The sequence below is a fragment of the Catharus ustulatus genome, chromosome 1 (assembly GCF_009819885.2).
Source record: "Catharus ustulatus isolate bCatUst1 chromosome 1, bCatUst1.pri.v2, whole genome shotgun sequence".
In the NCBI taxonomy this organism is placed as follows: Eukaryota; Metazoa; Chordata; class Aves; order Passeriformes; family Turdidae; genus Catharus; species Catharus ustulatus.
In genome coordinates this window covers 138587396-138600877 of record NC_046221.1, presented here as the reverse complement: position 1 = coordinate 138600877, position 13482 = coordinate 138587396, and the positions used below count along the sequence as shown (strand labels likewise).

Sequence of the window (13482 nt, the reverse complement as noted above, 5' to 3'; positions counted from 1 at the left end):
TTCATGGTCCCAGCTGCTGCTCCATCAGCTCTGCAGGAAGGTAGCAGATGCCAGGTGATGTGTTGCAGGTCGGGGCTCTCCCTGCCAGGAAGAATGCCCTTGGGCTGAGCTACCAAATCTCTCAGGGTGATCACAGAACTTCATTCTTATTCTTCCCCATCTGCTGAGGACACCAGGATGTGCAGAGTGGTCTCATCTCTATGCTCAATACCCTGTACATGCAGCTTATAGGCACATTATGGAGGAGCAGTGCTAATATTCAGTTTGCTGACAACTAGCCTGTCTCACTGAACTGGAACACCTTCTGGCTGCCCCTCTGGCAGCTACCTTTTGCTACCTACTTTTCAGAAAGAGAAAGGCCAAGGTAGAGGCCATACTCTGAAGCTGCAGAGTGCTTGGGGCAGCCTGGGGAAAAGGTTCAAAATGTTTGTGTTTTGCTCATCCAAGCTCATTTGGGCCTGAGGAGCTTCCCCATGATGGGGAAGTTGAAGCCCCAGTTCTGTCTCAGAAGCTGGGGCTGGCTGGAGGAAACCAAGGTGTCTCCTTCTCCAAATCAGCTGCAGAGGGCACAATTCAAAAGTCACTATTGGCCATATGCAATCTGAAGTCCTGTGTATATGAATATAAATACATTTGTGCTGATGGATGTTCTTCCTCGGCCAGACAAGAAACACCTATGTTTCATGGTATACAACTCCAGTTCAGTTTTCAGAAAAAGACAGCGAATGGAATAAAGTATTGTGGTCTACTCTGAAAAGTTTTCTGTGTGAAACCACTTGAAATTTCCATTAGGTGTTTCAGATGCAAGTAAATTATAAGGACTAAAAAGACAAGTGCTTGTGTGTGGTTAGCTGGCTTGCTTTCTTGCCACCCTCTCATTTCCTTTCCTTTTTTACAAACTCATGACTGCAAAACACAAACCCAGCATCTAATACTGCATATTCTTGCTTTCTGCTCAGTAGTGTTCTCCTATTCATGTAGCTTCATCCGAAACAAAAGTGTCGTAATATCAAATATTTCTGAGGAATTAGGTGATTCTACCTTGTATTTCCCATCAGCTAAATGCAGCTTTTCCTACTGTAGCTTTTCCTACATCACAATGTTTAGGTTTCTCTTCCTATTTCTATTTGAACTCCAGAAGGAGGAAGCATATTTTTTATACATAGTACCTTTCCAGTTTCAATATATAAATGTGGTACCATCTGTTAAGTCTATCAGAGATAAAATGTGAGGCATCTGCATGTGTTCAGCTTTAATTTGATGGAGAAGATTCTGTAAATCTGCATTGCAGCTCTTCTGGAAACATAAGAAATTCAAATGAAAATACTAACTGGAATTTAGCCTGTGTTTCTGTATGAGTCACATTTTTTGTGACACATTTATATAATAATATGTTTGCTAGAATGAGCAATATATGAGCCACATTTACTCTAGGAAAAAACATGTTTTACCACTTAAAAACAAAATAAGTCTTTGGCACTATTAATTTCTTAGGTTTCTTGTCTCTGTAGTAAGCATTTTTGCCATTCCAATTTTAGTTGCCTTTTTTTACTTTAATAAGCTTGAAGCTTTCTTGACATACTTAGTCAATGAAACACCAGACCCATGTGGGGTAAAAACATGCTGTTGGTTGCACTGGAGAAAATTTTTAGAACACATTCCTGGTGGAACCTGAAAAATCTATGGATTTATTAAATTTACGCATATTTCTTACAAGTGCAAATAAAATCAGCTGTATGGTTGTGAACATGTAAGACCAGAAGGCTAAACTCCATTGCAAAATCACAGAAGTGAGCACAGCTTCCAACAACATTTTCATGTACCCTGTTGGGTTTTTTCCCTAGTTTTGAAGTAGCTTCAATAACCTAATCTACCTCTTTTGCCACAGTAACATTCCCTGTGTATGTTGTCAAATGTATTCTCAGGAAGCAAAATCTTTGTTGACACTGTGACTTTCTGGGACTTCTCTAATCTAATGCAAAATTGCTTTGCAGGGAGCAAGACTAATCTGAAATAAAGTCCCATACAAGAAATAAAAAACAGCAGTGCTCTGCTGTGAGAATCTTGCAGAAGGGTGCAAGAAAAGGGCAAACACAAAAAGCATATTTTGCAAGAGGTCCAATGCTCAGGGTACTAGTTGGAGCCACACGTGGTTGTTTTCCCAACACTAATTTGTCTGATCTTACTCTGAGCTCCTTTTGAACTTCTGACCCACAGCAGTAGGAGGCTGCAACACACGACAGTCAACCTGGATGTGATGGTTTCACTTAAGCTCTTTCTGGCTGCTCTGGGTGATGCTACATCTCCCCTTTGCCTGGTACCTGCCACCTCCAGCCCTCTCACCCACTAGGTTTGCATAATAGCAAACAAATTCCCATTCCCTGTGTCCTTCTGTTGCCTGCTCTGACAGTTCTTTATGATGCTCCACCCAGGAGAGATTGCTTGGATTTATTTACCTGCTCTACAAAATTCTTTTTGAGACATGGCACCAGAAGGGAAGCTGTAGTTCCAGAGGTGGTAGGCATCAAAACTGGCTAAGAAATTATACAATTTATATTTTTGGTTTTTCTACTCCTTTCTTAATATTCTGAGCATTTGATTTACTCAGTTGACCAGAAATGAGCTAAGCTACTATTTTCACAGATCAATCTGTAAGAGCTACAAGACCCCTTTTATAGGTGGCCATGCTTACTTCAGAGTCCACGGCAGTGTTTGTGAAACAACAGTGTGCTTCCTCAGTGCACACAACTTGGAATTTTTCACCACTGAGTTTCTCTACCATTTCCTTGTTCAGTTAGTCTATTCCATGAGATTCTCCTGCAAAGATTTCTTGGCTAATTATTTTCCCTATTTTGAAAGACATTGCAAAAAAATGTTGTTGGATGTCCTTCCCCTTCCCAGATCTCATATGAATGCAACGAACTGCATGGGTCACAGTGTTGGAAAGACTGATAATTTATCCTTATTCTGTATTCCCTGGCTACAGTCAGAGAGATTACTTTTTCTCTTCTCCCTACACATTTAAGGCTGGTTTTTAAAGTTTTTCACAAGACACTGCCAAACACATTCAGAAAAAACAAGATATCTGTATCAACAGGCTCTCTCTTGTCCATTAGATGATCCACTGCTTCAAAGGATTCATAAGTCATGAGTTCCTCCTACAAGCATCACACTTCCCCATTGTGGACTATATGTTCGTCTGTGAGGTTTTTCACAATTTTTTCATGATGTCTTTAACCCTGTTTTGTATAGCTATCAGGCTGCTGGGGACGTAGTTACCCAGAACTCTTCTAAAGACAGACCTCCAAGCAAGGGACGTTCCACTCATGACGAGAAGTGGACTTTATACACAATAGTGCACTTACCTTAAAAGCCAAAATGATACTTATGAAAAGCAGGATAATCACAACCAGACACGTAGGGTTCACAGACATAATCTCTTCCTTGTAGGGAAAATTGTTGGGCTGCATAAGCAAAAATAAGCAAAACACTGGGAGTCAATCTCACAAGTAATTTAAGAGCCATTCAACTAATTAACACATTACAAAGCTTTCTATGATCTAGTAAATCAGGAGCTCCCCCCACCAACTACCAATTTCAGCAAGTATGGCTTTTGCTTTTTGATTTGGATGTAGTATGGGCTCTCTCTTCCTCGGTGCACATTGGGTTTGTATCTGACAAACTAGCAGAACTCAGAGAGCTTTGCAGCAGGAAATCTTCCACCATGGGAAATGGCAAGCAAATCACTTACTGAGTAATCATTACAGTGGCACTGGTTGCCAAAGAACAGTGGCAGCTCTTTCTAGAATGTCAAAGCAGGAAAAACTGGACAGCATAATCCCTTCACCTAATATTTCCTGACATTTCAAAAAGTAATTTCATGATTATAAGCCGCACCATTTTGACTAAAATTTTGCTCCCAAACTGGAAGTGCAGCTTACATTCAGGAGCGGCCAATATATGAACAAATTTTGGAAATTTCCCGACCAGGAAGTCCGAGCCAGCAGCAGCCCCCAGCCGAGCCGGAGCCTGCCTGGCCCCAGGTGGCGGTGGGGCGGTGGTGGCTCAGCAGCAGCGCTGCCTGGCCCTGGGGGGCGTGGCTGCGGCTCCGGCCAGGCACACCCCTCTCCTTCTTCCCGGCAGCAGCAGCCAGGGATGCCCCTCTCCCTCCTCCCGGCAGCAGTTGCAAGTGGGGCCAGGGCCGCTCCCTGGCAGCCGCCCCAAGCAGGGCGGAGCCAGTAAACCCCGTGATCCCGTGATTCTGTTACTATTTGGCAACTTTGTGAAAGTTGCACACGGATCCTCGCTGCGAACGAAAGTGCGGCTTACAATCCGATGCGGCTTATTTATGGAGGTAAAACGAAACGTTGCTGACACCCTGGAAGTGCGGTTTATAATCAGTGCGGCTTGTAATCGTGAAATTACTGTACATTGAGTCTATTTACTCCATTGAGCCTATTTTACTCCATTAAATTTGGATTACTTCTCTAGGAGCACTTGTTAGTGCTGCTGTCTGTGACACATGGAGTCATGGGTCCTACAGGTCCTACCTCATGATTTCAAGTTGAAATGTGGAAATATGCCCCAGGCCCTTCTGTTACCATATAAATGAAATAGAGGTGACAAAATAAATCTTCCGGCTTACCACAGGCTCTAGTGATTTACAGACCCTAAAAATGTTTTACTGTATTTTTTATTGCTTAAAAACTCCACGCCCCTTAAAATGAATGTTCTAAATAGTTCTGAAATATTTCAAGACACAAGTTCCTGTTTTAGTTAGAATAAGCCATTGTTCATAGACAGAGCTCTTCTCCACAAAAGATAGCTCCACTGCAACAGTAGCTCATTATATCTGAATGCAATAGTTCCTTCCACACAACTCCCTTTTCCCTTACAGGTCTAATTACTTAACCAGGCCAGCTCTGCATCCTTGTCAGGACAATTAACTAGACCAAGCTATAACTGTATTCTTGGCAACGATGGTGTAAATCCAGAGTAACCCCTTAATAACCCTTATTCCAGCACTCAGCCCAGTGTATCAGGAAATTATCTTTTTTTTTTTGGACAGCTGCTACTGAGAATAGCTCTTTATTTAGCGCTTCCATGAACTGTTCAGAGTGGTTAACATCAACAGCAGCTGTAACCATTTGCAGATAAATGTTACATAAGTACATTTTCCACTTCTTGACAGCAATGTTTCTGTTCCTGTACTGAATTCCACAGCTTAAGTTTTTATTGTGTTATCTTCTTTGTCAAGGTACAGCTTTTGTAAGGAACTAGCTTGCTATAAGTCAATTAGTTACTGCTTTTGTTTTCCCACATGTTATTCTAAACATAATGGATGCAGTCACCCAGAGACCAAGAAAGCAAGAGTATATGCCAAGAAATGATGCATTGAAAAATTAAACAAAAACTTTGTATGCATAAATTTAAATATTAATGCCCCACCTACCCTCCTGCTTGCAGGAAGGACACCATAAGTTAGGAAGTTAGAAAGTCCAGTCAGTCAGTTACAGTAAATATGTACTCAAATGTTTTTTTCAGTACTGATCTACCATTTAAAAAATCATCAAAACAGTTCTTGAATGTAATAAAAAAATCCTGTTAAGACTTTGGTTCTCCAAAGAAGAACCTGGTTTTTGGGAACCAGTCACTGGTCAAAGACTGGAAGACTGCATGCTGTGTTTTTGGCCCTAATCTAATGGGCTGTTTCTAGACATCAGCTCAAAAGGGATTTGCATGAGTGCAAGAGGAGAGTAGGCAAATGACCAAGAAAGTTTCCACTTCCTTGAAAAGCAGGAACATCTCCTGGAGCCATGAACTCTGGTCAAGTCTGGCGCAGGATGTGCTGCTCAGCAGTGCCTGGCCTTCCCTTATATCAGCACCATTGTTTCAGCAAATATTTCAGCAAAGCCAGGAGAGCACACGAGGAACAAATACTATGGTTTTTCCCCTTCAGGCTCAGCTTCCTGAGTCTCTGTCCTGAAGAGATGAGAGGTGCAAGCAGCCCCAGCGAGGCAGTGGGTGGTGCTGCACCCATGCCATGGTCACCCCCCCACACAGGTGCTGGGAGATCTTGGTGCAGGGTGTGAGAACTGAAGTCAGTCCCTTCTCGAGTTTCCAGGTTTCCTTTGTGGTAGACAAAGCTCTCAGCTCTCTGATGGACAGCCCAGGAGAATTGGGTCAGCATGGAAGAAACCCCTTTGTCTCTTTTTGCAAACTGGGCTGGGCCCAGCCTATGAACAGTCTTAAGTCACAACTACAAATCCCTTCAGTGCTGTAGGAAAACCAATTTATCAAACCTGCTCCTTTGGCAAAGAAGCAGGAAAGATGGTAGGAAGCATCTAAACTGGTTCCAGTTTCACTCAATACAGGGACCACCATGGAACTGGTGCCATTAGACAGCCCTTGGGTCTCATCCTACGGCTGCAACTGTTTCCAGAATCTCATTAATTCCCACAGGAAACAGGTACCAAGAGTGATTCAGATGAATCAAAGCACTGGTCTTCACTGACTGTGATGATGAACTTAAATACTGATGTGGACACACGAGGCGGGACAAGAAATTCTGCTTTTGTCTTGGGGGTTTGCTCTCCTGTGGGAAGACCAGTAGGTGAAATCCTACTGCTGGGAAGGTTCCAGGCACCAGGCTCAGTGCTGCAAATTCTGGAAAAAGATCAGTGTCAAATGTTGTGCTAGGTTTGATGAAGATGAGACTGAAATACATCTCTGTGGGAAAAATCAAGCCTAACACTGGAAATACAGGAGTGATTTTGCAGCAGAACATGACAAAATTTTCCATGCAAACAAAAGGTAGTTGTAATGGTGTTGCACTGGCATGTAGAAGTCATAATTAAAGTGTCATTTATAACCTTGTCACAGATATGGAGAGGGCTGAGTGCATAATAATATACCTAATACACTTCTAATTAAAAAAGATTACTGCTTACTCATATCAAAGCCCTATTAGACACTTAAAAGGACTCTGAAACTTCCAAGGAAAGTACATTTGTACTGCATAGATATTGTACAAACACACAAGAAGAATAAAATGACAAAGGCTAAAGACATTTCTCATTCCCTCAGCCTGCTTGCATAACCTTTCATGTCTTCCTTCACCTTGGACCACAAAAACCCACTTTAAAATACAGTCAGGACTGTCATTCCAAGTTACAATCCTCCAAGTATCAAAATCTTACAAAATGGAAAAAAAGCAGCTATGTATCCGTAAAATTTGTAAAGCTCTGCTATGAAGTTAGTAGTACTTCTTTGAAATTATAAAATGGCATTAAAAATGTCAGAAAGGATGCTTTTAAGCTTTAGTTTATAGGAAAAAATTCTTTAGGTTAATTAATCTCTTTTATGTTTTCTAGGTATTTCTCCATGGATTTAAAAGCATGGCTGATATCACCTGAATTGTTAAGCAGCAGCATTGCAGGCAGTCCCACAGTAAAGCTACTTAATATACTTTGAAATTTTGTTTAGATGAACTGTCAAAGTCCTTGATTAGAAAAAAGTTTGCATAACTCAGTTGCAGACCAGCCTGTTCTGCACCTCTGCTTCAATCCCTTTCATATGCTCTTACCAGATGACAGATGAAGTGTTCAATTTGAAGGCTTTAAAATGCCTATATATCAATGATTTAGTGGGGTTAAAGAAAAGAAATGAACTTTGGGTCAAACTGCTTTAGACCTCTGCTTAGACCAAGAACTAAAATGATTTTTATTTTACACATGTTGGATTTGCTGTATGCAAAAGTTTTTGCTTTTTAAATGACAATGATAATGACCACGATATCCAGCGTAACTCTTAGAAACTTTGATCACATGATCACCATAAACTTACTAAATGCAAAACTTGTAACATTTACTTGTTTTACATGACCCTTCACACTAAGATGCTCTTGCAATCTATGGCAATTAAGTAGCACACCTAAGCTCAGCTGGGTATAAAAGACAACAAGAAGTTCCCAAAGACACAGCTCCTAGGAAAGATGAAGCTGGTATAGAGTGATGTTACCAAACACCCTCTGAACACAGTTGCAACATGTTCAGGTATGGCCCTGACCAGCTTATTGATATGTGCTCATCATCTTGCTAAAAGTACATGGAGAGTTTCACAGTAGCTATAACTCATCACCGACAGACTGAAATCTGGCAGATGCACACCAAAGTAACTACATAATGATACCAGATAATCGAGGAGTAGAAATGGTTAGAGAAACAGGGTTTTCCTCACCTTAGAGCAAACAAAAAGTTCTTCTGAGACTACTAAATGTATTCTTTACCAAAGGCACAGTTTCTTCCAGATATTTAATAATGGATTTGAATAACAGTTGGGATTTTTCATTTACCTTATGTAGCTGTGCCCCTTAAAATATAATTTCCCAAATGCAAAGCAGTTTTAGAGGAACACAAACTGTAAGAATGCCAGGAAGAAACACAATCCCTGTTTCCTGCCTACCCTGGCAGACCACTGCAAAGGGGGTGAGGGCAAGACAGCCCTAGGGCTTATATGCAAACCATCAGGAGGGATCACACCTGAATGGCACTGCATTTATGGTCTAACTGCTTGCACTGATTTTCATCTTGCCCCATGTGTGACTATCTGATAATGGTGGATGTGCCCTTCACATCTCCCCTTTGCTTCTGCCCACTTAGACAGCATATTTACTCTAAACCAAATGTAACAACCTCATGCCAACAGATGTAACCCTTCCAGGTAAAGGGACAAGGGGTTCCAGTTGAGCCATTCGTGCTTGGGACCACAGCTAAGACACAGGAGGCATGATCAGCTTCAAAGCAGATGCAGAACAGCTTCAAAACTTTTTTGAACAGGTGACATTAACTCTTCAAAATTCATCACAACTCTTGAGTTGTGTGGGTTTCCCCATCACTAATCTCCAACACAAATGATAAAATACAAACTAATCCTTGTTCCTAAATGCACTTAACTGGACTAACTTCCAGCTGCTCATTAGCATTATACCTTACGTCTAATTTAAATAGCTTTTTAATACCTCATTATTTTGCATATGAAACCACTAATGGCACTACCTCTTGGTATTTTTTCTCAGTAAACAAAGCAGGAAAAGCTGATTGTCTCTCATCATACTGCAATATATCCAGCTTTTATATTGTTATTTTTAGGAACTTTTCTGCATGTTCTCTGACTTTTAAGCATTTTTTTTTACAACCAGACTCCATAAACGGATGGAGAAAATCACACTACCAACAGAAAAGGGAAGTCTCCTCTCCCTTACAATTAATTGCTCTTTTTTCTGTTCACAAATCCCAAGAGCAATTTTTGCAAACAGCAAAACAACCTAGGGACTTTAGTTCAGGCACTTAAATCCCTAGGCTGCTTACAGGGTCACTGCATCCCAGGGATAGCTGTCAAAATGTATGCTCATCTGTATTGCTCAGGCTTTTAAATTCCTTGCATTTATCTCTGTAGTACACATTAGCGGCTGAATTCAAGCTCTCAAGCAGTCTAGCTCAGTGTGAGCCATGGGTTTTATTCGAAGTGAATTTGCTGGGAAACAAGTTCTGCCACCGGGAAATGCAGAGATGTGCTCACTCTGAGCAGTGCAGGGTAGGGTCTTCCAGAGGATGACACAGAACAGGCAGATTATACTCCTGCTCACAACCTCCCAGCAAAGGACTCAATCCCTCTAGACAATGAGCCTGGAGAAGCTTTCCTATGGCTGACATCAGCTTTTGTGAAGTGCCTCTTGGGGTCCAACATTATTAATGGAAGTCATGAAATCTGCTGCTGATTCCTGAAGACCTTCCTCTACTCAAAATAGAAACCCACTGGCAGATGGTCGGCCACAGCCCTTAGCAGTCTGCCAGCTAACCTCTCCTAATCCATGTGATACATCCTGTATTGATCTAGTGCTTTATTGTTGCTCTGAGCATCATGCTGTGAAGTCAAACATCTCATGAAAGTTCATTATGCTCCTGCTCATCTTTATTGATGAAGTCAGTAATCTTGTCAGTAAAGGAAAATTAGTTTGCCTGCAGGACTGATTTTTCATGAAACTGTGCTGACAGTGATTAATAATTTCTCTCTGGTTTAATCCATTATCAATGGACAGTCCTCCCAGCCCCAGACCTTCTTTTATTATTCTGCTTGGTAGCAATGTCAGGCTAATCAGTCTATAATTATCCTGGAAATCACCATTGCCCTTTTGAGCACTGACAGTTTAACACTCCTGAAGTCCTGTAGCATTTAATTACAAGTCCAGAATATGATTTACAACAGCAAGACAAAGATGCTTGCAACCAAAGATTCAATACTCCAGAGCAGCAGTACAGATCACAGAGTGTTCTGCTGCATCATACCCAATTCCTTCCAAGGCCTGCTCCTTCTATTTCTGCTACAGAAGGACCTGTTATTTTTTTATCTGCAAGGAAATAAAGGAATGTTTTAGCACACCTAAACACAAGAGGAACAGCTGGTCTTTGCTCTTCTAGTGAGTCAGCTCCATATGCAGCACCAGATTTTCAGCAGAAGAGCAGAGGCTTTTAAGTGCACATTTCCCAGCCTGTTTTTGTCCCATCATGTTCTTGCATAGTGACCAAAACTGAATAAAATCTGGTTATAACTCATGCTCTGGGAGGTGGGGGGAGTTCTGCAGCCACAGAGATGCTTGTGCAGGCACTGATGCAGCAGCAAGGATCTGTAGGCAAAGGACAGGCAGGAGGGCTCCAGCAGTGGCAGTGCCAGCTTTAGCAGTCCCAAACCATGGCTGCAATTTGTTCTTTTCCACTCGTATCTCTGAGAACCTTTTGATTTATTCCTCTGCTTCTCTTCTAGGGCACCATCAGCTGTGAATGCAGGTGGGTGTTAAGTAAGATGAAATATAACAGGCTCCTGATATATCCCAGCTCTCACTGGCATGACACATTGCCTCTCCCTGCAGATTTCTGCGGCTACTTATCTGCCTGCTGTTTTTCATTACCTGTTATTTATACTGGCCAGCTTTCCACCCACACAACAAAGTTCACAGCCAAGCTAATCTGTATTCAGGTTCTCAAGGCAGATTTTCAGAGACATTTGCAGCACTGGCTTCTCCAGAGCTCTGTGACTCCACATGAGCCCTGCTGGACATGGGACGTGGTCCTGTGATAAGACAGAGGCTGGTGGGCTCTTGTCTTTGCTCCAGGGGTTTGCGATCATATCTTGTATACTTATGCAATAGTGGCCATAGATGTTTGGCCAAAATGAGAAGGGATGTCTAATGTCTAAATGTCCCTATGACGGAACCCAAAATATTTTCTAGCAAAACCAAATCTACACTCAAACAAACTCTTGCCTAATTAAATGTGTTATAGCTACTGAATAAATTAAATGGAGCAACACCATACCCTTTGAAATAGTACCAAAAATAAGCCACTGGTTATGAACACAATAACTCTGATTGCAAAAGCAATTATTTATCATCTATGTCTTGCAATATGAGTGTCACTCTAAATCAGCATTGCTGAGACCTTTCACATCATTGCAAAACTTCCAAGCTTTTCACAAATATTGTAGTAACTATTGTAGTAACTTAGTAATGCTGGCTTGCAAGGATATTGAATTCAGACTGGCAAGGACTGAAAGAACTTCTCAAGGACTGTATGAGAAGGATACCACTGGCTAGAAATACAGAGCAAATACTGCACCTCAAAGAGTTGTTTTTCCCCCAAAGGCCTGTGAACATCAAGTTATTTACCAGTTGACGGAGGTAGTCCTGAATTGTGCTGGGATAGATGAGGACACTGATGGCAACCAATGTGTTGAGAGCAAAATCAAAGATCTGGTAACAGAAGAAAGGGATGATCCAAGCTGCATGTTGCTAAAAAGGAAAGAGAAACTCATCAGCTTTAACTTAAAATAGAGGAATATATGTCTTTCTACAGGAATCTAAGGAATATTTGGCATTATGGAGTATTAAATCAGCTGAAAGAAATATGACATTCAGCCAAAAGGTTTGGCCAAGGCAGTTTGGCTACTATACTGCAGTAATATGTGCAGTGCAACTCCCACAACTCATTACATTAGGAGATTTAGAAACCACACAATACTTCTCCTTTCTAATTAATAGGATTAATGTTGGGACATACCACAGGCTTGGGAGGTGAATGGGAAAAAATTCCCTTAACTTTGATAGGTACAATATTCAGTTCCCTGAATTCACCATTTGCCCAGAGGTTACTCATATTTGAAACTGCAATCAACACAACTGCTGCCCGCAGCAGGGGGCCTGGGGTACCACTGATCTATGTAATCAGTTCTGCTGCCTCTTCAACCTCTTACCCCCAATTTTCAGCTAAACAAGTAAAGAAGCAATTGTTAGAAAACAGTTTTTCTAATTTTGTTTCTATGGAATTGTGTAGATTACCTCATTCATGTCTTCACCAAATATAACGAATTACCTTATATGCGCCATATGTAGCCATTGCACAGATCAGAATCATAAGGAGAGAAATTGCGGTGGCAATGCACATATCTGGAAAAGAGACACATCAATGATTGCAGACAAATTCAGAGCTTGCTTCAGTTATTTTGCCACCTCCCTTGTGAGGAGCATCTCAAAGGGCAGGGTTGGAGATGGGTGGAGATGGGATCAGGTGCATGGCTCAGCCATTGCTGGAGGAAATCTCTGGCTTTTGTGGGGAACCCCCTAAATACAAGAAGCACAGGCAGTGCTTCTGTCTGTGCAAGCCTACAGCGTTACACTGTGCTGACATTTACACTAATACTAACACTGTGCAAACCAATACAGCCTCTATAAGACTATGGAGATGAATGGTCTAATTTTTCTAAGGATTTTCAAAAATCAGGAGCAGTTTTCACAAGACTATTTTACTGGTGGTGCTGGTATCTATAGTCAGAATGTGTCTGCTTTTCTGCACTACAGATTGTTTATTCACCAACAGTTGCTGCATACCATTGCTCATATATGTCTATACTGGAAAAGGTGCACAACCGGCAGATAAAGGCATCTTACAGCAGAAATAACATCTAAAGATTTTTCATTTCATTTCAAAGAGATATATATATTAATGAAAGTGTACAATGGTCAGGAAAGTTAAAGCAGTAAAGGAAGGAAAATATTCTGTAAGGTTTTGATTGGAGGGATTACAGGACTCCTATCATTTTCTTCTACTGCTGATCAGCTTTCAATTAACTTTTCATTAGATTTAGGAAGTTCCTAAGCTATGAACAGTTGGAAGGAGATCCTGGGGGAAAAATTACGTTTGGTCTTTCCATAGATATCCCTAGATATCTCCCTAGATATCCTTACAGACCACTAGCAGGAGATCAGAAACGAATTTCTGAACTTGACCTTACACTGAGTTTGGGAGTGCAGTGGAACATTGTGCCTATTTTTCTGAGGTTAAGCCAGAGCACAAAGAGGATAGAGGAAGTGATGTGTATAGGACATGGCTTTAGAGATCCCACCTCTGTTGGCATCTGTGAGGTACCTGC

General features: G+C 41.4%; 1 protein-coding gene across 1 annotated transcript in view; it reads right to left on the bottom strand.

The window, feature by feature from the left end:
* The window catches only part of LAPTM4B (lysosomal protein transmembrane 4 beta), a 63251-nt gene that overhangs the window by 26257 nt on the left and 23512 nt on the right, over nt 1-13482 (bottom strand). Inside the window, exons 3-5 of the mRNA XM_033065462.2 lie at nt 12426-12499; nt 11723-11845; nt 3366-3464 (exon numbers count right to left, since the gene is read on the bottom strand). Of these exons, the coding sequence (XP_032921353.1) occupies nt 3366-3464; nt 11723-11845; nt 12426-12499 (296 nt within the window). The remainder of the gene's footprint in view (nt 1-3365; nt 3465-11722; nt 11846-12425; nt 12500-13482) is intronic.